Source organism: Pholis gunnellus (genome assembly GCF_910591455.1).
Source record: "Pholis gunnellus genome assembly, chromosome: 14".
Classification (NCBI taxonomy): Eukaryota; Metazoa; Chordata; class Actinopteri; order Perciformes; family Pholidae; genus Pholis; species Pholis gunnellus.
The window spans coordinates 13,590,349-13,616,781 of NC_136541.1; the positions used below are offsets into that span (position 1 = coordinate 13,590,349).

The window sequence follows — 26,433 nt, forward strand, 5'->3', positions numbered from 1 at the left end:
GGGGCACATAATAAGGCAGCCGTTATTGGAGCAGAATTACAAGGAAGAAAGACACCAACTACAAAGAGACGAGGTCGGAGAAGTAGTGGAGTCCACAGCTGTGACCAACCTCCCTCTCTGTCTCTCTGTCTCTCTCCAGGGGATAACATGGCATGTCGTCATCAGTCACACTGACAGCTTCTAATCAGCCCTCTCCATAAACGCCAGTAGATAATTAGAATGGACCAATCCTCCAGAATATGTGTGTGTGTGTGTGTGTGTCTATTAGGGGCCTCCTGAGATCTCGTGAATACTAATCAGCCTCAAGGGGAAGGGGGTTGTGGTTGGATCGCTACATGCACCTGCACCTACATGAGTGTGTGTTTGTGTGATGAAGGGGTGGTTGACTGACAGGCCCCGCGCACTATGGTCCCCTGCATGGCATCTGGTGGGGCTTACAAATGATGAACAAAGTACCTGCAATCACATGTACACAGGCACACACCCGCTCACCAAAAACAGCGGTTGTCCACGTTTTACAGGGTCCTCCCCAGTTACCCCCCCCCCCCATCCCCTACAGCCGAGCTTTGCCAATCACAAACAAACACGCAATGTGCAGTACAAATGGTGTGTGTGTGTGCGTGCATGGCTTGTAAACACACAGCCTATGTCAGTTGTGATGAATAGGTCACATTTCCCCAATTGGACCTCAGAGATTCTTGGTAAAAAGAAACTGGCGTGGAGATGAGACTGCATGAGACATAATCTTCTTATGGACTGTTAGAACACAGTCAATAGGAAATTAAATTTCCCTTCTTCTTCCCTTCTCCATTTTTTTTCTCTTTTAATCAAAATGCCATGCCAATGACGCTCCATTGAATTAAGAATTTGAATTGTGAAATGAATTGAAAGAAAAAAATTGAATAGAAAGGAAATTACTGGTAAACAAATCAAGGATTAAAGAAAGTAATGGGAATTGGACAAAAGAAACAAAGGGTTAAAAGATAAAAGAGGGAAACGAAAGACGGATGGTAGGAGGAAAGGGCAAGTGAGAAGAGAAGTAGAGAAGAGGGAAAGCAAAGAAAGAAGAGAAGGAGGAAAAGGAAAAGAAAGAAGAGAAGGAGGAAAAGGAAAAGAAAGAAGAGAAGAAGGAAAGGAGAAGGAAGAGAAAGAGGGAGAGGAAAGGAGGAGGGGTCAAATGCTTGTCATCGAAAGGCAGGAACAACACCACCGAGGCCTACAGTGAGATTGTAGGTAAAGACAGCAATACATCACCTTAAATGAATTCACTATCTCACTGCAGCAAACACACACACACACGCACGCACACACACACACACACTGGGACTCACACACAAACAGAGTTGCCTGGTCTCTGGTGGTGGTGTCTTCCCTGACAGTAACATTAGTCTCAGGGATAAAAGTGAAATAGAATTGGATTTTCTTCTGCTGGGGGTGAGGACTGCTGGTCACATTTATCTCCACACGGGGCCTGTGTTTGTGTGTCACTCTGTGTGTGTGTGTGTGTGTGTGTGTGTGTGTGTGTGTGTGTGTGTGTGTGAGAGACAGAGCTGGTTTCAGGGCATGGCAAGTGGATGGGGGGGATGACCATCTGATTTCAGCTCTGATCAGAGGTGGAGAACATATGTGTGCTTTTGTGTGTGTGTGTTTGTCACAGCTACAGATAAAACCGTTGATGGGATTGATCCCGACTGAAAGGAGGTCTGACTCTTCACAGCTTTCTGTCCACCAAGGCAGGTGTGTATGTGTGTGTTTGTATGTATTTTACCATTGAGGGAGAATATCACTTTCAGGCACACAGTGTTACATGCGGTCAAGAGAGAAGCCCAATGAAACACATTCATCCTGTTGTGTCGGCTTAGAGGTCCATGTGAGCCTGGCACGTTCACACAGACTCTGCTATCACTAGCCATCATCTGGACACCTGCCATACAGAATCATCCCCGCAACTCTGAAAGATAACAGAGGTTACCAATAAAAACCGACCACACGCACTTGAGCTGTATATTAGCTCGTTCCGTCTCTTTTTGTTAAGTGCCAGCACAAAACACACGCACACACTCGACGACACAATGAATCCCTTTCAGTTCTTGTAGCGACTTCATCACATGCCATCCACATTTCAAACACACACACACACACACACACACACACACACACTGGCAGCACGGAGCCTCTTCAACTCTGCGCGGCGCACCTCACTGCCAAACATTTTTGAGCGTTCTGCAATTTCCTCCTGAAAGCGCATAATTAACTAATCACATTCATATTCATTCCAATGTATAGCCTTTCATCGCCTTTAGAAATAACGCAGCCGTTTGTGGAGCTAAAAAACACCTCCCAGTGTGTGTGTGTGCGTGTGTGTGTGTGTGTGTGTGTGTGTGTGTGTGCAGATTGGGTATCGATGCTCTGCCAGGTGGAGTGTGTTATGGAACGATCAGTGGGGAGTTGCTCTTCTTTTTACCACTTTTCATTAAGTGAGAGAAGAAAGTGTGGTCTCTGCTTTCCCCAGGATGGAGCTAGGATTATTTAGGCCTCACATATGTGTGTGTGTGTGTGTGTGTGTCTGTTAATTTGTGTGTGTATGCGTGTATCAAAGTGATGGAGTCTATACATCTGGTAAAATTACATTATGAGCGGCTGTTTCTGTGTGTGTTGGTGTGAGTGTAAACGAAAGTGATACAGTCCGTATACATCTGGACAATTCAATTATGAGTGGCTATCTGTGTTTGCGCTAGCGGGCCGCATTACCGCATTATTGAATGAGGCGGCCCAAGGTACAAACGAGAAAATGAAATAACTGCTGTATTGATTAATGTTAAGGCTCTGAACTAAGTGATACGATGCTTTTAACACGGGACAGATCTCTGTTCTGGGAAGCGCCACGTGAGGGTGCGGAGAAACAGTCAGACAGAAACTCAATAACCTTATCTCCACCCCTCTCTTCACCTCTCTCGCCCCCTCTTCGCTTTCTCATCTCCTCTCATTTCCTCACGTTTGTCTGCTCGCCATCTCTCCTCTCGTCTATCCACCCTTTCCCCCCCCCCTCATATCTCTTCCCAACATCTTCCCCCCCGTTGCCCTCGTTTGTTTTCTCTCATTTCCTCGCTCTTGTGTCCTATCTCGTCCGTCCCCTCACTTCTTCCCTCCGTCCCGCACCCGTTGTCTCCCTTTCTCTACGCTCCCCTCCTGTTTCTCCTCTTCCTCATTTGTCCCCACAGTCCAATCTCCAGATCTGCATACGTATTCAAAACGTGAATAACTTCCAACGCTCTGACAGGAAAGATTGAAACACTTATTATTCAACGCACAAAGACACACAGTTAAAACTAATCACTAGTTTCTTCAAACAGAAGACGGATGGAAAAGACGGGCGGTTTTGCCGGTTTTGATAGTACCTTTGCAGTTTGTGTATGTGTGTGTGTGTGTGTGTGTGTGTGTGATGGTGTGTGTGTGTGGAGAGGGGGGGTGGCAATGTGGGCAGATGAGATGGAGCTCGGTAATTGAGGGTTTTCCAAATGAGCCGATTGTTGCAGCGATTGTAAAACACATAAAGGATGGATGGATAAAATGAGGGACGGGGAGATGAGGGGAAGATAAGGAGATGGAGGGGGGAGGGAGGGGAGGGGAGGGGGCAGAATGCTGCACTTTCCTGATGTGTAGAGAGGCAGACAGAGAAAAGAAAGATCTTCTTTTTTTCCCCGCATGTGGTGCTGTAATTAGCATGACAATAGCAACAATCAGGTGACAGACAGCAGAGTAGGTTATTAGAGTGGCACATGGAGGAGGCAGAGGGCTTATGAGGTTTTAAGAGGAAATAGCACACACACACACACACACACACACACACACACACACACACACACACACACAGAGAAGCAGACTCAAAATAAGCACATACCCAATGCAAAATACAACTGTGCAAAATTCAAATAAATACCACGATAACATCATTGCTACATTCGCTACCCTCCATCATTACTACTACTATCATGTATTACCATAGCACTAGTAGTACTTCTATGCTGTTACTGGTAAGACTATTATTAACATTATCAAGCATTCTAAAGTGCTCCTTCTTCCTATTTGAAGAAGGTGCTTTTGTGCTTCCTTGACGTGAGTCAGATGATGATGATCTCCTGTCTGTCCGTTAAATATGAAGCTACAGCCAGCAGCTGGTTATCTTAGCCTATCATAAAGACTAGAATCCGAGGCATACCGGTACCCTGGTTCTATTCAAAGGTTAAAAAAAAGAATTGCCCTACCAGCACCTCTGCATGTCACACTTTGTCTGTTTAATGCGCACACACTGTATCCTTGGACACAGCAAGGTTAGCTTTTCCCCCACTGTTTACAGTCTTTATGATAAGCTAAGCTAACAGTCTCCAGGCTCCGGCTTCATATTTAGCAGACAGATACGAGTGTGATATTGTCATCCAGTTTAGTCTTAGCACATTTTGTTCTTAGGCCATTAAACTCTTTTCTTTGTCTGATATCCTCACACCAAAAGTTCTGCTTTTTACAGTATTATTTCTACTGGTATTAATATGTTTACAACTGTTGCTGCTGCTGCTTTATACTGTAGTACCACAGCTACTTCTGCTACAGCAGAACAGGGCAGCTACTCTCAGTACTACTCCAACTAATAGTACTCCTATAACTGCTGATTCTACTACTGCTTACACCTACACAAACCAATCCAACACACCTGAGCCCAGAGCAGTCAGGGTCAGCCTGCCTGATTAGACTGAGGGCGGTGTGAAGGGACCAGCTGGTGCTGAAGAAAAAAGGCCTGGAGGAATTATTGACCCATCTCAACTCTCACCCCCTCACTCTCACATATGCACCCTGGGCTGTGACCTGTGAAATTACTGCTCCGCTGGTGAGATTTGTTCCTGAGGAGCTCTATCAGCTTCTCAATGTGCCGTGAAGACGAGTGAGGTGAGAGACACAAAGAAAGGCATGTAAAAGTAGACAGACGCTCGTTACAGTCACACACAGCAAAATAAATAAATAAAAGGAGCACAAACGTGTTGTTATATTCATAGAGCACAGTAAAGTAAAAAAGCGCCTGATTATGTTTAAGTTGCCCGTCAAGCCAATCATTCCACAGTCAGCAGAACATTTCAAGGATTTGGAGTAAGCCTTGAATTTATTCTGGTATTTTTAATCAGAATGGCTTGTGCCATTGAAAAGAAAGTGCCATAATTACATGTCTTCCTGCCAGAATAATACAAAAAAAACCCACAATTGATTTAGTTTGTTGCTGTAGTACTCTTACAAACGGCCTCAATCAACAATGCAAAGGTGTAAAGATCACAGTTACCACAGAGAGAGAGAATAAGAAATGCAGTGCGTACCACTTTCTTAATATGCATACTGCTGAATATTCATGAGCCTAAAACACATCCAATTAACTTTATGGATTATTAATATTCATGATAAAAGCCTATGCATATGCATATGCTCTTTTATTGTTGGTATAAGTGCCACTGAGCACCGGTGTGTGATGGACTCAAGATCTTTGTGTGTGTGTGTGAGTGTGTGTGTGAGACAGAGGGAGAGAGGAGGAAAGCGGAGGTGTATTTATGCGGATGTGTATTTGTGAATCTCCATCTTCCTTTTGGTTGTCTGTTCATCTCTAAGAAACATCTGCATGACATTCTATGAATACTGTGTTTAGTTGCTATCGCTGACATATTTTTCTGTTTTCTGCCATCTGAACGAGCAGAAAACACAGATTTGATCGGTTAGTCAGGCACTGCTGCGCTGCGAAATCAACACGAATACGGATAGAATTTACGATGCCTGTGTTGGTGATCACCTATTTTGACATTTAAGGTAAGAGATCACAGAATGGGTTCGAGCTAACAGAGTTGTCTTCTTGAATTTACTGCCCTGACCAGCCTGAAGATTATAATATAAAAATGGAACATTAGCGGTCGGCTTTGGAGTTCATTAACGCATAATTGCTGGACCATTTCACAAATTATGAGAACCAAGCCACACAAACTAAGCTTTGCATTTTGGTCGCGATAACAGTTTGGTCATGAAGGCGGGGATACCTATGTGCAGCAAGGACCAGGCTTACCGCCATGCTTTTTGGCGGTTAAAACGATTCTGTCAAGTAAAGAGCTCCGGGGGATTGCATCAACGCACACCATCGGCCTAAACTACGGAGCAAGTTGTGCCTTCAGTGTGATTGTAGGTCCAAAAATGACAGAAAAATGTGTGTTATCAAATTTAGCCTGCTTTGCATTGACGTATTCTGGGTTTGAGAGAGGGAGACAAATAGAGACAGGAGAAAAGTGGGGAGCGCTTGAATGAAAAGATTAGAGGGACACTGGCTGAGAGGTATGAGACGAGAGAGAGATAGATGGACAGAGAGTGGGATTGAGAGCGAGGCCCAGCGAAAAAACAAATCGGCTATCTTGCTGAACCAGGCCTGTGTCTATTTCGCACACACGGACAAACTTGCCCTATTTGCCCAACACAATCATGTGAATTAAACAAGTGGCTGCATGGCAGGCAGACAGCCGCCGTTCACATGCACACCGCCATGTTTCATCAAAGCATTGCCATGGTAATGTTTTTTTCCATCTGGTTCAGGGTTAGCTCTTATTCACATCGCCATCAGCGACGTGAGAGACACACTCACTCGCTACAGAGAAAGGAAAGGGGGAGTGTGTGGTTACTCAACCAAACGCGTCACTCACATCTTGTCACCACACCCTCCAGCCTGATGATGTTCGGATGGTCAAACTGGCCCATGATGGAGGCCTCAGACAGGAAGTCCCTCCTCTGTTTGTCAGAGTATCCCGCCTTCAGACTCTTGATGGCCACGTAGATCTCCCTCTTTCCCTGAACACGCAGCCGACCACTGCAAACCTCCCCGAACTCGCCTACGAAAAGGCAACAGTAATTTGAATTCAGGTTCAAAATGTTACTCTTTTTATACACATAAATAGTCGACTGCTGTTTTACTGCCAACTCACCAGCTCCAATGACTCTCTCTATGCGAATATTGGAAGCATCGATCTCTTTGGCAAAGTCCCTGACAGCCTGGTTGGGGTCTTCGTAGGTGTGAGGATGGATGTAGATCCTGCTGCCTGGCAGCTTGACTGCATGAGGAGGAAAAGGGGAAGAAATTAAAGTTACATGTGCTGAAATAACCCAAATTTGCTCGGTGTATGTATAGCAATAGTGTATTGATCCCTCTGGGAAATGTTTTTTCTCCAGGAACCCACACTGATTTCTGCATGTTAAAATGGGAGCTCGAGCGGGGGCGTTCTGTTTGAGTGACATCGCAAATGATTACATAATTAAACACATAACTACTTTGTTAGCAATGGTGTTAAAATGACTCATAACTTTTAACAGGAACCCATAAGGAGCTACACTTTGCCAGCAAACATTTATGTAAGAGTGTGAAACAACGTGGTTTATTTAGTTGAGAACGCAGCAAAGTCGGAGACGTACGTATGCACTAACTGTAATAACTGTTTTCAACATTACATTAGAAGGTATGCAAACACAGCACGACTATTGCATGTGAATAACCAGTGTGAGTGCGTTTCCTGCTGGAGTCTTCAACTGTGTAAACTATAAACACAGGTGATTTGATCCATTGCTGGATGGTGTGAAGCTTTCTTGCGTAAGCACAAACTTCGACAAACAAAAACAATATGCATTTGTGTGCATCATGTTGTCATGTTATTTATTGCAGTGGTGAATTTTGGTACAGCACATGATAAGAAACCGAAACATGCACATTTATGGTAGCAATACACATCCAAACATTTCTGTGTGCGTGTCTGTCTTTACCTCGGCCATGTTGGAACTGCATCTTCTCCTCATCGGGGTCTTGCTTGGCTTTGATGTAGCCACAGTGTCTGAAAGAGAAATGCACAGCTGGATTATGATCCTGTGTGTTCTGCAGACCTAGATACACGGCACAGATTGTTTTTTCACCACACGGATACCAATATAGCTTTATTGCACGTCTATGGAAGATCACACACCCTTGAGTGTGTATGTGCAATTCCACACAGGTGGTGAATCTAAAATATTTCTAGGAACCGCACTCCACAGCAAATAGCGGTGAACTAGATATTTCCTTTTTTTGTCTTTACACGTTCACTCCTCTGAGACTAGCTTGGAGGAAACTAATTGTTCCTCTTTTTCTCTGCGTCTACCTGTCAATTCCGCCTGAGGTTGAGTGAATGAGCGTGTGTGTGTGTGTGTGTGTGTCATACATGTCCATATAGAAGCAGATCTATCCATAATGCACGCTCCTCTGCCACTGCCTTCAATATTATCATGCTTCTCACACACACACACACACACACCTCTATGCCCTTTTCCCACCCCCCGTGTGCATACAGACACACACCCTGCAGCGCGGGTCAGTTCAACGATCAAGACAGAGTATTGACAAATTGATCAACTCAATCCTGCCGTCCAGCTGTGAGGAAGTGTTTAACTTACTCTGTTTTACAGACCTCAATGGGGAGGGGGATGCTGCTAGTGTGTGTGTGTGTGTGTGTATGTGTGTGTGTGTGTACGTGTCATATGTTTGTGTCAGTGTATTTCTTTCCACTTTGTTCAGCTTCCGCCTCGAATAGTGTCTAACAACCCTGATCCCCCATAACGCTGTCTCTGAGATTTACGGCTGTTTTAAATTCAGCACGAACATTTTAGGACAAAAAACATCAAATGTAAAAGCAGTTTCATGTAACGAGGTACTAAACACAACACAAATACGACAGCCTCCTCTCCTCCCCTCTGTTTCCTCCTCAACTGTTGTGCAGGTAAAGCAGCAACCGGTCGGTATGTCTGTCCATCATGAAGATTAATCGATTTGGTCTTAGAGCCAAAAGTAACTGGGAATCAGCAGCACAGACCGTGTGTGATTTAAGTAAGCAGAGTGGAGGAGGACAGAGGGAGGCTGAGAGAAATGACAAAAATGTAATGAAGAAAAGGGGGCGATAAAGACAAAAATAACAAAAATAAAAAACCGAGTGGAATAGAAACCGAGTAAAGCATTAATGTCAGACACAGCGGCAGAAATGGAGAAAGGTGGGGTCTCACTAGGCTCAGCAAATCTCAGTCATTTGGTGTATAATCCTTCTGTTGATTTTACACAGCTGAATGCATGGTATAACCCAGACATCAATAGGCTCTCTTGGGAATACGCACACACACACACACACACACACACACACACACACACACACACACACACACACACATAAGGGTAGAGACTGGTTGCTGGTATTTGAGGATAAAGAGGAGGGGGCTTAATGTTCTCCGGGCCCCACCTGGTTATCAGCTGGGCTCAAGCCAGTCAAACACCAAGGGACCATCATTACCCCCTTGACACACACTCACACACAAACACAGTGCTTTGGGGCATGTGTTTTGAGCATATGGGATATGGGGAATGGGGACATGGGTCACACCTCTGCTCCAACTGTGATAATCCTGTGGGGACCTACGTGTCTAACCCCCCCCCCCCCCCCCCCCACACACACACACACACACACACATGTTCTGCGAGACCCACGTTCAAAACACTTCCCCATCGATACTGGATGTGTATCCCTGTGCGTGTGTCTCCACGGGTGCATGGCTGCATATGTGAGTGTGTGTGTGTGTGTCTGATGGGAAATGAACACATTTCCATAGTAATTACAGAGCGACTCATTTCTCCTCTTCAGTTAGAAGTGTCATGAATCATTAGTGCTGCAGTCTCAAACATGGCACAAAACTTGACATGGCCGTGGCTTTTGTTTCCAAACAGCTGTGGCTCTGTGTGTTTGAAATAGATATTTTATTTAACATCTACAACTTAATGCAACTGACCAATAATTCATATATAGGAGAGTCTAGAAGAATCACAAATTTATATGGATGGTTGAGGCTATTTCATGTTTAAACAATTCGGCTGCTTGTTCTGCATGTAAATGGTCCACCTTTCTTTCAAAATCACTTTTTACTACAAAGAGCTCACTTTTTCTGATGAATATTTAGCCAATGCTCTATCTTTGGAGGATCTGCTTTCACCAACTGATAGCTTTTTACTGGCTACAGCAATATGCTAATCATGCATTTGCGACTTCTTTGAATAATTGCTTAAATTGAAACTTAACTCTACATTTTTAGATATGCTGTACCTACAATTCCCACTGTCATTGAAAGCATGATTAACATGTAATGGTTAGGCACTCAAAGGTCTTAGGTTTAGGTTTGAAAAAGATTGCAGTCCCAGTTACATATTGTTGTCATTTAACTAGAATATAAATAGAGTAGCTTGGGCCTCAGTACTTCTTTTCCTCCCAGGCCTCCACATGCTACTGTAGTTTGCATTAAAAGAGCTGTTTTTAACATTCCGTTTTCTATGTAAAGATATGGAAGTAATGTCTTCCTTTTATGAAGATTTATTTAAATTCTGCGTTGTTATCCGAGCTTCTCCTTGCTATGTTGACATTGCCAGGCCGGTCTTACGTGCTTTTAGTGCATGTCAGTGCACGTGAGCGTGCCCCGCTGGTTAGCTCACGGCCGCTGCTCTGCACAGCTCTCACAGCGGTTACAGCTGATAATGCCATCCTGACAGAAATCGTCGTTGCGTAAGCGTAGCACCCACCCTCCAGTTCCCCCTCAGGTTAACACTGTTAGCTCGGTCGGCACTTTTGCCTAATGTTCCTCATTACATTTGAGCTTCAGTTCACAACACATTTAATTTTGAATCTTTATTCATGTGTGCCTCCTGTTTTTGGTCATTTACTCTCGTGTTAGATTAAACCTGACATGTGGGACACTCTCAAAGTCCTGTACTTTTAACAACGAGTGTATAAGAATGTCTCTTCCTGGATTGTCTGCTATTGATTTGGATGCCACAGGTTTTTCACTTTACACTGTGAGCCCCTTGAGCTGGAACACACTTTGCAATGAGATAGTCCTCGTCGCATCGCCACCAGCTGCTTCTTTACACTGCAGTCTGGAGGTAGCGCTATCTGCCACTGTGGGAGAAGTCGTCGTTCCGTTTAGCTGCCATCTAATTACGCTACACTCTGCTGTTTCATACAGTAAACGCGCAACCACGCACACACAGCTGTGTATTCATGCAGATTTAAGGTACACACACCTGCGCCGATCGCGCAAAAGCACACACTTTAATGGACAGCGGCTCTCACCTTTCTCTCTGCCTCTCTCTGTTCCACTTCAGTGAGGACAACAGGCTATCCCTGCCCTCCAAAGCCACACACTCCACATTTGCATATCAATTTACTTTTTAATATAATACTCTGTCACTCGAGACCCATTTGTCATTCTGCTAGCAAGCTCCCACCTTCATAGAACATCAACCATATATTATCGTAGCCATTGCCCCTCCCCTGTTTTCCTATACCTTCCTGTCCTTTATCTCTCTACGGTGTGACATTCTTCCTTAACTCTTCCTTTAAGAAAAAATATATTCACTTTTCCAATCACACACGCATCTTCCTTTTCTTCCTCCTATTCCCTCCATTCATCCTCCCCCCCCCAACAGGCCATGTTCTCCTCTCTCTTTTCTTTTTTTTGATAGAAAGAGTGGACACTGGGAGCTGGAAAGAGAAAACAAAGGAAGAGGTGGAGAGGGAGATGGAAAAAGAGAGTGCTGACAGGCAAGAATGCACAATGGGGGTCCAAGCCTGCATACCAACTAACAAGCAATCAGATGGAGGGGGAGAGCGAGGAGAGATGGGGAGGCAGCCATATAGGAATAGAAACTCGAAGGTTAACATGAGGGAAGTGGATAGAAAGAGGGGTGGGGCAGTGTTGTGTGCTGCAACAACAGGAGCTGGAGAAAAAAAAGGAAGAGGGAGTAGACTTATTATGAGAAGAAGGAGCGCTAAATAGAGATGAAGTGAGTAAAAACAGAGGCAACAAAGAGGAGATGTCAAATCTTCACAATAGGGACGCTGGCTACAGGAGAGTGCAGGAGAGAAGAACTGAAGTAAGGTGGGATGGAGACCTTGAATATTGGCAATAATGAAGAAGAACAGAGCAACACTCAGCACATAGCTCCCCCGTGAAGGAGAGTAACAGAAAGGTTAAGGCACATGTCGTGTTTTTGCACCCTCAAAGCCATTGTTGTAAATGTAGAGGCACTGAAGGTGCGAGCAAAAGCTTTCCCCAAACGTTTTTTTTAATGTTTTATCAGGGCACGCTGCTAGCGCCCCGAGATAAAAAAATAGTTCACGTTTTGGAGCGCTGTAGCACACAGCGCATGTGATAAGGACCAACCACTTACAGCTGGTAGATTTATTATTTTTTCGTCCTTAAATATCAGTTTACAGTAAATTTATGGCGGAGAAGTTCATCATTTTAGTGCAGGGCAACCCGTATAGCTTTATGAGCCAGGGCAATCCCTTTCTGTCCAAGGACGTCACAACGTCAGCCTCACGGACACACACCAATTCAGCAGTAAAACTACTGTGAGGGATTTATCTTTGCTTAGTTTAGTCAGTTAGGATTACTGCTAAATGACCTGCTAACTTCATCGTCGTCATCACAACATGCAGGTTTTGTTTTTTAAGTAACGGCAGACTGGACGGTAGCGCTCCCCCCACCCAACTATTTTGGATAAAATGATGACTGTGGCACAGCTGGTGTTTTCCACACCTTTTAGAAGCAACATATGAAAGAGAGTTGATGGACGGATTAAGAGCAGATGACAAAGAGGAGAGTGTCAGTCAACAGTCCTGAGTGTTCCTGAGAAAGAGTGAGAGAGAAAACTAAACCATGATGCAACAGTACATTGGAGTAAAGTCAGAGGTAAGCCAAATATAGCATGAATGTGAGGAAGGAGTTCAAATAAACCTTAAATAAACTTAAAAATCCTCATGCCATCTTCTGCCATTGTTTTAAATCACGTAGACCCAATCAGGAAAGCTGTATTCTAGACTTAGGGCACCAGTCCATCACAAGGCTAACAGAAGAAACCAGAGCACATGGAGGTCAACGCACACGCACACAGGATAAAGCCTGAATTCAGAATGTCTCTCCGTCAGGTTATGGTTCTAAATACTGGTGGAAAACATTATAGTCAGACCTTCCAACATAGTGAATTTAGAATTAATACATAGCATAATCTTTTTAATATAAATATTTAACCAATCTGTCCTCAGCCTTATCTACCACATTGTCATCTGTGAGTACTTTGCGTTGCCCAGCACATTTTCATATTGACACTTGAGTATGTGCACCATGTTATTGTATTTATATATATTATACTCAATACTTTCATATATTGACATTTGTTCATTTTAAAATATTTGTTGTTTTTATTCACCTTTCCTAATTCTTGTGTGAACATGTGGCAAATAAAACCCTTGAATCTCGAGATGGATACAGTTGTCTGGTGGCAATTCAAAATGCAAGAGGCCCATGTCGTGGATGACAAACACATTGGGAATCAGCCTGGTTTTTGTAAAACCTTTAAGAAGATTATACAATGTGCGATAAAGCAGGCTGCCTCCTTTTTTCCCCCGATATTGTCACTTTTATGCCAAGTGTTCATTTATTGGTCTATTCAGCCTCGAGCTCTATTGCTGCTCCCTCTCCCCCTCAGTCTAACTCCAAGCTATTAAGAGCACAAGATAACATCTACCGCACTGAGCTGCACTGATTTGTGTTTCTTCTAATAATTAAAACCAGCACTCAGTGGTTCTGCTGTCATTTTAGTTTGCCGGGGCTGCTAAAGCCGGACAATGCAGTGTGGAATAAGGAGAATAACCTCTCACTGATATGGAGGGCGGTCATTACGTCACTCAAACTGTTCTGTACTGCTACTGTGTTCTCTGATATCTAAAGCCGTAACAGCCTGCAGTCCAATAACTCCCTCATGAAAAGTGTCTGCTGAGCCACTAGAGTCTATCTATCTGAATCAGAGAGGGGAAAAAAAGAAAAATGTATTGGTCTTTGGTAGGATAGGATAGCTTTGTTATTCAATAAAGGTTGAAGAGAAGAGGGCCAATATGGATGGTGGAATAACCTTGAAACAAAGCGACAAGCCAAAGATGAACTAAGTTGTGTGTGGACGATGATGTGTCGGTGATGAAGGAGAGACAAGAGATGAGAGAGAGAGAGACAGTTTGTCTTCGTGAGAGTGAATAACCTTGGACTAATGTTGACCTGAGACGTGAACAGAGCTAATAAAGTGTCGAGTTCTTAGCTGCGTGGCATCGCTTAGTTTTTTTTTTAATATGACTAGACACCTCTTATAGGATTAGAGGCCGGGAGAAGAAATTGATACACTCCGACACAGGGAAGAGTCAGAGGGGATCATTCATACAGAAACATACTATTCTTCCTTCCTCTCCTCTTCTCTCCTCTCCTCTCTTTCATTTCCTGTCTTTGCACATCATTTTCCCACCGCTAATCAGAATGACTCGAAAAATGAAATCAGTAAATCATTAGTCACCCCTCTGGCATGACAATGAAATGACACATTTATCCTCCTTTCTTCACTCCGCGCACAGACACACACACACACACACACACACCCTGGGTATCTGCTCTCATCATTACTCATTATAATGGTGATTCCATTTAATATCAAGCTATTACATAAAAAAGAATGACTGGGAATGAAATCAATGGATTAATATCACTCTCATTGTTTCGCAAACAAATTAAGCCCTCGCTCACCAACCAGGCAAACAAAACACGTTCAGCGCTAATAAACTATGAGGTTCATAAAATATGATCGTGGATAATTAATTATCATGAACATCCAAAAAGAAAACAAACTGACAAAAAAGTCTGGGTGATGTAACGTTCAGGAACACAAGTGGCCCTCTCTCTCTCTCTCTCTCTCTCTCTCTCTCTCGCTCTCTCCATCTTGGACGTGTCTGGCACCGACTCAGCACTCTCTGACCACACTGTGAAAAGATTTACTCAGCTCTGGCTAATTATTAGGAAGGGGGAAATGATTAGCTGGAGAGTTATGAGTAATAAATCTGTCCGTGTTTCATTAACAACCTGTTTGGAAACATTTCATTTCGCTCCTGCTCATTAAAGAGAGTGGTAATACAAGGAAAGGAAAGAAAGGAAAGGTGGGGGAGAAGCAGTGAGGTCTGCGGCGGGTCTTTGGTAATTGGTGTGATGTAGCCAAATTTTAAACAACCTGGTGAAAAGGTCAAAGAAAAGAGAAAAGAAAAGAGTGAGAGACGAAGCACGCAATCTGTATCATTAGGTGAGGTGTACCTCTATATTTGCGAACAGATTAGTGTGAAACTAATTCCCCTAATGATCTTACTACACGGACACTAATTGATTAGGTCACGGTCGTAATATGTGTGTGTGTGAGTGTGTGTAAATGAAAACAAATGTATTTAAATGTACTATCAACTTTTAAAACTCCAACCGAAAACAGTTTGGAATTTGTCTGATGCTTATAGGACATTTGAACAATCCCACTGCAACATCTGCTCATTTGCATAACGCCTGTGTGAAACAGTTTTTGCACCTGCGGCAACTAGCTGCTATTATTGCAATGTTTGTAAGCTACTTTCTAGGCGTTCTGCAGACAAAGCTGTATTCAGCTACACCCTACAGCTTAGCTGCATTAAGTGAACGCGCCAGCATCCAAGCAACACATACAAATCTGTCTAATGACATTACACACACATCCTCCCCGTACTGGCCCTGGCTGCCAAATCATTATTCGTCCTATTATCAAGCAAACACCACCCACAGGGAAGAGAATGCTTTGGCTGATTTCTACCTCTACCAGATACACCAGTTGGATAACATGCGTCTATTACTTTTTCATTATCTCCATCAGGAGATGATGCATCCAGTCTTGTGTGTGTGCTGAAGTGAGTGCATCTCTTTCTGTCCACGGCTAATCTTGATTACTACTGCACCCGTCAGCCTAATATTTGTTGTCCTCATTTATGACTGTATGCTCCGAGACCTGTCGTGGTTGCAGTGATTCACATATTTTACACATGTTTTACACTTTTTTTTAATTATTATTGACTGCTAACTCCGCACTACTCTTGAAGTCCCAGTGACATAGAGCATCTTTAGCTTCTCTACGGTGAAACCAAATATTTTAGCAGTGTACAGTAACAAGAGGGGTTTAAGGCTAATCCTTTGCATTTGATTGGGCCGCTAAAAAGTAGGCGGGCTTAAGTTTAACTTGAATGAAGTATATTTTAGCCACATTGTTTTGGAAATGAAAACAAAGTTTTTGCCTTCTGACATCCAGCATACATCTCTTTTTATCCCTTCATATAGCGGCTACTACCATCCACAAACGGTGAAGTGTGGTTTCATATGACCGGTCCGGCTAGCGACGCCCCTGAGTGCAGAGTGAATCATCAGACATTTGAAATACTCTCTCTATCTATTGTAATGGTAAAATATGTATTAAGTATCATAATGGTAAAATATATTCTAGTATATTGGGATGTTTTGAAAGATGGTGTTCTACTGATGGGAAGGTACAGAGATACAGAAAAGAACACTGCACTCCTACAGAGGTATTAATCAGTTCATGAAACCAATGTCCTGTCTTCCAAGGTTGTTCACATGCACACACGAGAAGAAGAAACAGGGAACCATTGTTTCCAACCTCTGTATGAACTGACTCCCAGTTGATCGCACCTGTAAGACTCCAGATAATGAGCAGAAACAAATCAACCCGTGTCCAAAAACCTATACTCCCTTTACTATGAGGTAACTAAAGGCGTGACTTCTTGTATGCATAAAACATGATGTGCCTTGTACTTTTTTGAGACTGGTTTGCACAGTTCACTGAGATATGTGTCTGTGTGTCCGCTCTCCTGCTTGCAAGCAATAAATTGACTCTTACTACTTTGAGCATTCATCAGACTCTGTTTATTTAATCAACTCTTATCCCGCATCTACATAGAAATATTCCACAACACTATCTATCTATCTATCTATCTATCTATCTATCTATCTATCTATCTATCTATATATCTATATATATCTATATATATAGATATATATATAACAAGCGATAAATAAACAATTAACACAGGGACACACGATTAAAACTGGGAAAATGTATTTTTCATTTCACGCTTCAGTTTGGACTCTTGTTTCCAAATGAATTAGGTTGCAAAATGTAAATAAATATATTTTTTTATTTGTTATTACTATTTTTATCGGGCATCAATCTGTTGTTCACGCGTGTATTGTCGTGTATTGACTTGAAGCGATAATAATCACTTTAGGTTGCAGTAACGCGCTGAGACGCAGCTGAGACAGCTGCAAAGATTAAAATGAGCGCGTGCGAGTAAAAAAACGTGTCTGCCACGTTTGCCGTCAAGACGTTGGGTTAAATAACTGTGGTTTGTAATCATTCAATCAAACATTACAGCAGTTGTTGTTGAAGATAAATCTGCACTGTACTGACTGCACCTTCTAGTCTATTTCCTGTTTTTGTTCTATTTCATAGTTCTAAACCGAGTAATTTATCTTTTTTTAATTCTTTCCCACATCCAGGCTAAAAATTCCTCACTTGTAGTCTTTGGGGTTTTTAATCTCCAGTTCTCACTTCTCCTTTGAAATCCAAACAAGCCGACACACACACACACACACACACACACACACACACACACACACACACACACACACACACACACACACACACACACACACACACACACACACACACACACACACTCACACACCGTCCTGTTTTACACTCAATTAGTGCTCTTCAGTTCCTCACAAGTCTCTTTCTCTCGCTACCTCTTGTCTCTCAACAGCATGTTTTCATTAGCGTATGCTTCCTCTTGTTTTTCACTCTTCCTCTCCTCTTTTGTGTCATTAAGTTTTTAAGAATAACCCTGGGCTGCTAACAGATGCTGCGGAGGTAAAAGATCTTACGCGCACAAACGCGCACATCATCAGAACATGCTTTCGTGTTTAAGAGGTAGAGCTGTTAACGCTCTCTATTAGAGAAGACTGATAAGTCTTTCTGCTAGAATCAGCCACGTTATCGTGACATCTCACTTCCCTGTGTTGCTTTCTCTCTCGGCCTTCCACTCTGTACTGTTCAAAACTCTCCTCAGAAAAGGACGTTTTTCTCCTTCAGAAATCTAGGGTGTAGGATCGTCCTCCTGAAAACTGAACTACCCTGCAAGGTGGCGATCAATACATTTCTGTTTGAGTTTACCTCTGTTGAAAAAAATAAATCTGGCTTTAGTAAATAACTGTTCATCTAAATCCAATTAATCCCTTCTTATTATTTGGAGATTGTCAGACAGATTGCAGCCCTTGACTCCCTGCTGAGTATCTCCAGCTCTGACAACAGATGCACTCGGCAAAGGCAGACTTTGAGACACATAGCAGATAAGACTGCTTATTAAAAAAAACAAAAAAATAACCGCGACCACATAGATGGAACAACTTCACACTGACTTCTCACCAAAGCTGCACATTAAAAACATGAACACAGAAAAACACTCGAGAAATCCGGCGAACAACCGAAGCCTGCAGCTAGTCAGAAAAAGGAGACGGTTGCAAGGCTGGAGAATCATTAGACTGCAGACAAAACAGAGGCGCGCACACACACACGCACACACACGCACACACACACACACACACGCTGGAGGCAGAAGTTGTAACATGTTTAACAAGGAGTGAGAGAAAGTGAGGACTGAAGGGGAGAAAGCTTTTTGAGTGAAAGGCCATCTGCTGAGTCCGTGGCGATGCCAGTCGCTCGCTAGCTTCCCAATCGCTCGCACCTGCCAGCCTGCCAAAGCACCCTCAGGAGGACGAACGCACCGACGTCACACACAAACACACACTCGGGCCGCATGCACTCGCAGAGCAATAATGGCGCGCACACAGCAATAACCGGTGTGATTTGTCAGCGCCGTGCTGCGTCTGAGGAGCTTTCGACATTTTTTCATGTTTTCCCTCCTGCGGTAACAATAGCATAACAGCACTTTATTAAACGAGAACAGGACAGAACAGAATGGCCTGCAAATCAGCTCGTTTATGAGGCATAGCTGTGCAGCACCCTGCCCGGGAAGGCTGCAGGGAGTGTGTGTGTGTGTGTGTGTGGGGGGGGAAATACAGAGCGACTGTACGGGCATTCATTGTATAGTTCAGTGATGAAAACCTCCATCCGGGTGTTCAAAATGTGGTCAGGATTGTGGATAAAATAGTTGAACTAGGTGCAAAACAAGAACCAAAAGCTCTCCAGCACTTATCCGGTCTGATGATTATTGGGGAAATGATTTAAACAGCTGACATTTAGGGTGGGAAAAATGGCCTTACAAAGGTCTGGTGGGGAATCATTTCAACCCTGGCCGACTCTGTGTCCATTTCAATTCCGATTTAATCATCGTCCACATTCAACCGGTCTCGGCAAACACATCAGATTCTCATGTATCGAGAATCCGATGTGTTTGCTGAGACCGGTACAGAGGGGGTTTCATCCAAATGTACATTTTCAAGAACGGAGCAGTAAGTGAAAGCCGGAGAGCCAAAGATGAAGCGAAATGAGAAGAAACGCAGAGAGAGCGTGCTGAACGGAGTGAAACGGACTGACTGGCAGATGAGACGGAAGGTTTAGTAGATGAAAAGACGGCGGTATGAGCAACAAGACAAGAGAGAAACCCAATCCTTCTTTTGAGATTGCAACTAGTTCCTCCAAAACCTGAAGTATGACACTCCCGTTGCATCTTACAGTGCAATCGCCCACCCATCATCTTTCACACTCTTCCTCCTCTTCCTCTCTCATATACTCTTGTAATCTACCTTTTCATCTCCTTGCAGCTCTCTCCTTCCCGTTGAGCCGCTGGCTCTCCTCCTCCTCCCTCCATCAATCTCCTTTTTCTCTCCATCTCTCACACACCTCCTCCTCTTCCTCTCTCGCTCTTTGCTCTTTCACACCATCCGAAAATGTAGCTCTCCAGTGGCGCAAACTACTTCAGATGCATCCCCCCCCCCTTTTTGGTACAGTCTGACATTCCCACTGCCTATCTATTCCTCTCTCATTTCTTCTTCTACTTGTGTCTCTCCTTCAACTTGCTTCTGTCCATCCCCCCCCCGCCCCCTTCTCGCTCTCCTGCTCTTGTCTCTCTAGTGATGTATCTTTGATCCTCGCCTCATTCCCCAGCCACAAACGCACTCCACCTAATACACACGTGCACACACATTTTGACAGATGCACAGAAGTCGGTTTAATAGAAAGCAGTAATCAACACTACTCCCTCCCAAGTGTCCTCACCTCCAAATAGAAGAAAGATAGATAAAGACGGAGTGAGGGGGGAAGAGGAAGAGAGAGACGCCTGAAATTCATGGCAGTGCATCGACCCCTCTGTAAAAACCTCGTTAACACCTCCCCGGCCTGTGAAACCTGATTAGTCGACTGCGAGTGCGTTTGTGTCGTAGCGTGTGTTGATAGCGCACTATGTTTAACAGGTTGTTTTGATTCTCACACGCATAACCTCATAATTCCCCTCTGATTAAAAAGAAAATGTTGATGTGTTCGTTTGCTGTGTGTGTGTGTGTGTGTGCGTGTGCGTGCCACGCGGGACATGTCTCCACTGATTACATCCCTCCTAGTCAATAGTGAATAGAGCACTCAGCCTGATAAGCAATCACCTGAATCAATACTAATGTTTTTAGTGTGTGTACGTTAATGTGTGCATGTTTGCGTGTGTGTGCGCGTATTTCTTAACATGAAGCTAATCTGGGCGGAGCTCATAGAGGATAAACATTTAGTTACAGCCACGGTAAATCACAGATGCTGTCATCCCTTTTTCCCCTCTCCTCTGCTGACGTTGTCCCTTTTCTTCTTCGTCCAAAGAGCCCTCTCTTAACTCAAATCCTTTCATCTTTCTCGCCTCCCGCCAATCGGCGTTCCATTACTTTCCTTTCTCCCTCTCATCTCCTTCCGCTCTTTGGCCGCCTTCGAGACGGAGCGTTAACAGCGGCCTAACCTTCAAAAGAGAGTGATCGAGGAGAGTCCATGCTCTTCACATGCGCAATAACGCAGCCCTCAGTTCAGGTGTTGGCAGCATTATAAATGACAAAGTTGGAGGCTCTGCTTTGGCACACACACACACATGTAATCCCTCAGAGAGAGGCAGAGCGATATGAAGTGAGACCAAGTGTGAGATTCTGCTTAACCCTTGTGTGCACGTGAAAGCTTGAGCTATTGTTTTCCTATGGAGAGAGCGAACATCATGGCAGCACTACCTTAGACGTTGCACTCAAAGTTTGGTCAGCTCCAACTTCAGACTTCTTTGTTGGTGACTTAATAATGTGCCAACGATAAGATTACAGCTGTCAATGGCGTAACCTGAAAGCGACCCATGATGGTTTTGCAGAAACGATATGACACCAAATAAAGGAATAAGCCAACAAGTACAAAACCAACAATTCTATAGTCGATCAGCACTAAAACAACTGGGCATTGCTAACCAGTGAATTTGTTGCGGATTTGATGCTCCGGTGAGCATTTACGGCAGCAGGACAGTCTGCATGAGACTGACTCAAATAAACTACACTGCCCATTTTATATACAACTAAAGAATGTGTCAGCTGGCACAAAGAAGTGTCTCTTATATGTGTTTCTCAGGAGTTTTTTCACAACAATAAAGGTCTATGTAACAGAGAAATAAGACATAGTATATTATTAATAAGATGGAGCAATTTGTTGTTTTTAGTCTTTTCATGGTAATTGTTGATGATAATGAAAATAGAGAATATTAACATACATACTTAAAAACACTTATTTATTTTTTTCATTTCCCAGCACTTCGAGGCTTCCCTGTGCCCTCGTACAGTTCATGCTTGTGTGGAGGACCTTAGTGTGTCTTGTTTCTTTTTGTTTCACCCTACCTTCCGCTGACAACGAAGCAAGTCACCAGGAAGATGAGGAGAACGATTCCTCCGGCGATGGACACAGCCAGAATGGTGGACTGGTTAGGGTCCCCGATAGCAAAGACATCTATATGGGAGACAAAGGGAGCACAGCGGATTAATAAACAAAAGCATAATGGAGGATGGATAGAAGCTGAGGATGTTTTCTGCCGGAGGAAAGTGAGGGTAGAAAAGATGAAGGTAGGCTGGGAGTAAAAAGGACAGCAAGGTGAGCGCGGCCGGGGAAAGAGGGAGAGAGAATGAAATATGATGGCATTAGAAAGGGAGATAAAAGACGGCGGTTGAAAAAGAGAGCGAGGGAGGCGGATGGAATAGTAAGTATGGTCCTTGATGAAAAGCGCTCTCCTCTCTCTGCTATGAGGGTATGAGACGGGAAAGCCATTCCCATTCGGCCGCGCTGTCCAAATGGATATGTTAACATTGCACATAACAAGGCTACCGCAGAGAACTTTCTGCAAAGATGCATTGATTTTTACGCCACACCAATCGAGCCATTACTCAAAACAAATGCCCCATTTATCTGGCTTAGCTAAGCATGAGCAGAGACGTGTGGCTGTATGTGGGTAGGTGTATATGAGAGTGTGTGTGTGTGTGTGTGTGTGTGTGTGTGTGTTGGAGAGGCAAATGAATGCCCCTAGGCAGCCACAGATAAGCATTGTTCTCCTATTACATGTACTGTTGCAGACATATACAGCCTTCTTTAACAATCCATATAATTGATCTGATTAGATAACCTTGATATGATGGCTGTATTTCACAGCCCTGAACTTGACTATGAACTTTCTGTAGGTTCAGAAACAGCTTCAGTGATACCCAACCTGTGTCCTGAGCTCCGTGAGTTACTTTTTTACCACCACATTCCTGATATTTGTTGCAGGACTTTGAATTACTTTTATTGATCATTTAATGATTAAAAGGCTAATGTGTGGCCGTTGTGTGCTACACAGACAGCGCAGCCTATAGCACAGTGCTATACATTAACTGATTTATCCCCCCTCTGCCTGCCTGTCTGGGAATCAATGCTCACTTTGAAGAGGCCTCTAAAGCACATAATGAAGCGATAATGAAAGTGGATGACAGCAAACAAAGGTGAAAAGGACAGAGTGACAGAGGGATTAAAAAGCATCACGACCGAGATACATCATAGTACACCCAGGGCTGTTTGTGAGGAGCCCCACAGGCCTGGATCGAACCCGCCATATATTTCTCTTTTGTCTCTTCCTCTTGTTTCCCAAAGCTAAGCACAGCCTAAGTGTGGGAAACATTTCTAAATGTAAGTAGTCAGTGTCCTTTTAAGAAGAAAAAAAAAAGGGAAAACAAATAGTGCTCTACACAGATCACTGCTGCTCACTGGTGTGACATTATAGTTGCAGGTGGGGGGAGTAAAAGCAGTCCAAAAAATAGGAATCAGATATCCAGTCATGTTCATTTGTGATGATTCGAACTTCTTCTATTTTCCTCCGGTCGTTGGTATGAATCTAATCCTCGCATTCTTGTCAAATATTCTTTTTCCTTCATTGTGAAATTGGGTTGTCTCCTTTTTGCCTGATAGGTATTCTCGGAGGCTTTCAAGCCAGTGGTTCAGACACGTAGATGACAACCGACTGCGGTTTCTCTGTCTGACAACAGAACTGAATAAGCCATTCGGATGAAAAGAGAGCTATTTTATAACCATCAGGTGGGTTGATTTAAACTGCAGCTGAGCTGAATCAGACTCTTACAGTAGTGTTATATTATATAATATGCCAGGACGCTGTGCTCTGCAGTTAATCTTTGTACTTCCTCATGTTCACCGTTTACCTCTAATTACGTGATGTGGATTGTTTTCAAAGTCTGGCATGTATTTTCAGTGCACTGCGTGCTACTCCAATTTTCAGCTGAAAACCACAGGCACATTTTTAAAAGAGGAAAAGAGAAAAAGAACTAAAAACAATCTAATTACATAATATAAAGGAGAAACTGAAAATGTGTTATATATTGTGAGCAAATATGTATTAGTCATCCCTTTACCTTCGTGGCTGGTTTCCAATTCAATCTCTCCACCATAGCTCCCATAGCCCCCGTCGGTTCGAGCCCTGACCCTGAACACGTAGGTAGTCCCTGGCTTCAGCCCTTCCACCGTCATCATGTTGGAGCGAGTCTTCAAGACTGTGTAGTTCTGCTCCCGCTGATTCTGTAGTGGAAGAAAAGAGCAAAAGGAGGGAATTTAATACTAAATTGAATATTATTAAGTGACAGAAAATAATGTAAGAGCTGAAATTATAGATATACTCTTAAGGGTTATATAAAGAGCAATGGACTGTGGTATCGAGAGGGAAAGTCTGAAAATAATAGAAACCTCAATAGTTTAATTTAAATGTCTCCAGGGGCTACGTACTGTACACCTCACTAAGTTTTCATTTGTTCATCATCGAACCATTTGGTCGGAGTTATACACGAGCATCTGTCAAGTCCCAAATCTTATCCCATTTACACTTGGGGGCAATATGTGGTTACTCAAGTCTCGCTTCGCTTCGTTCCTCGGCGATCCTGTAGTCCTAGGTGTGTGACTACCTTGGTGAGTGTGTGCGTGTGTGTGTGCGTGTGCGCGCACGTGCACTTAAAAATGTGTATGTAGGAGGATAAATAAAGAATAACTGTGTCTGTCAGTAAGCTGATTCCCTGCAGAGAAGCTGATACTCTACCTAATGGAAGACATTCTACAACAAGGATTAACACTATTTTACTGCTAATGCCTGCCAAAAAACACACACACACAGACACACACACAGACACACACACACACACACAGAGCCTTAATTTCATCACCTTGGCCTTGTTTTACGAGGTTTGTTCGACAGATGTGTGGTTAATTGGCTTGGTGTGAGCAGTAGGGGAGACGTGAGGGATAGAGAGAGATGTTTGTGATGAACAAGTCATTACAGACAGGCCCTAAGGCTAAACCCATAACCTACAAGCCTAGACGACGTATAGACGAAGCGAACAAGAGGGGAGAGAAACATGTTGTGTTAAACCCGTTAAAAGGTTCCTCCAGAAAATTAACATTGCATTTAAAGGAATAGTTTGGCATTTTTGTAAATGTGCTTATGCGCTTCCTTGCTGAGAATCAGATGAGAAGACTGAGACAACTCTCATATTTGCATGCTAAATACGAAGCTACAGCTAGCAGCCGTTTAGCTTATCTCAACACAAAGGCTGGAAAAGGGGGAAATGTCTTTCTGCTGTCTGAAGCTCCCACATTAACATGTTTTATGTCCGTTGTTAATCCATGTAGCAACAATTGTAAAAAAAACTATTTTCCGTTTTACAGGGGGTAATGTTGCGGACAATTTCTTGTTTAAGGACCAGTAACTTCCTGGAGTCTCGGCTCGTTGGTTCTGACTCCAAGATAATCTGGAAAAAAGCCCCTCGTAAAAACGGCGGGATGTTGTTTTTACACTACAAACTTGATTTATAATGTGGTGATTTGTGAGCTTAAGAGATGCTTATAGGTGGATATTTTGTTCACCTTTTAACACAAAAAGGCTAGTTTCCCCCTTGTTTCCAGTCTTTGTGCTAAGCTAAGCTAGCCAGCTGCTAGCAAAAGCTTCATATTTACCACACAGACATGAGAGTGGCATCAATCTTCTCATCTAACTCTCTGTAAGAAAAGCGAATACTTCCCGAAATTACACCGTAGCTTTGAAATTGTTAAACCCCTTTTTTTTAACACAAGCTTTCTGTTACAAATCTGACAAAACAAGTAAACTGATCCTCATGCGTGAAATTAGTAGAGTGCCCCTTTAAAAAAAAAAAGAAAGAGCGTGTGTGTGCATCTCTTTCACCTTCTCATAGTAGATGACCTCATACTCCACTATCGCTCCGTTGGGTCTCTCTGGACCCTGCCAGGCCAAAGTCACGCTGTCCTTGCTCCGCCTCTCCTTCAACACAACGCTCACTGTAGAAAACAAAAACCAAGAGGGGAAAGCATGAGCACCAAAGAGAGAGTAAAGTTCAGCAAGATGAGGGGAAAAAAAAAAAAAGTGTGGGAAGAGAGCGGGCGGTGTGGGAGAGGAGAGAGATTTCAGATGGATACCCACTGTGCTATAACGAGAAGACCCATGTCTGAAGTGCTTGTGATGTAATTTTGCTAATGAGAGAGAGCTTACAAGCTGTTTTATACATGTGTGATTACAGCATCCTACGACGTCTGTATGTGTGACATGCGTGCGTATGGTGTGTGAACTGCTGGTGTTACTAACCACACACCCTGCGACTCCCAACATAGAATTTACACATTAGGGCACATGCTTGTGTGGGTTGACCCCCTCCCCCAACCCCCCCCCCCCTCCCTACCGTTATTACACACACACACCCATAGCACGAGGTTGATTAGTCATCCCCTCCCTGTCATACACACTTCTCTTGCACCAATTTTCCATAGTCCCACACTGTGAAAGGTGCATGCATGATCTTATATGTGAAGGCAGAGGTGCAGAGGTGTCATTTTGTGGCATCAGAGTGATG

At 43.5% G+C, this 26,433-nt stretch overlaps 1 protein-coding gene across 1 annotated transcript in view; it reads right to left on the reverse strand.

Annotated features, from left to right (window-relative positions):
* The window catches only part of LOC306706344 (ephrin type-A receptor 3-like), a gene marked incomplete at both ends in the record, with an annotated part of 79,407 nt that overhangs the window by 8,134 nt on the left and 44,840 nt on the right, over positions 1–26,433 (reverse strand). The window contains 6 exons of the mRNA XM_079173378.1: positions 6,717–6,902; positions 6,996–7,121; positions 7,825–7,892; positions 21,886–21,994; positions 23,938–24,100; positions 25,752–25,864. Coding sequence (XP_079029504.1) covers positions 6,717–6,902; positions 6,996–7,121; positions 7,825–7,892; positions 21,886–21,994; positions 23,938–24,100; positions 25,752–25,864 — 765 coding nt within the window. The remainder of the gene's footprint in view (positions 1–6,716; positions 6,903–6,995; positions 7,122–7,824; positions 7,893–21,885; positions 21,995–23,937; positions 24,101–25,751; positions 25,865–26,433) is intronic.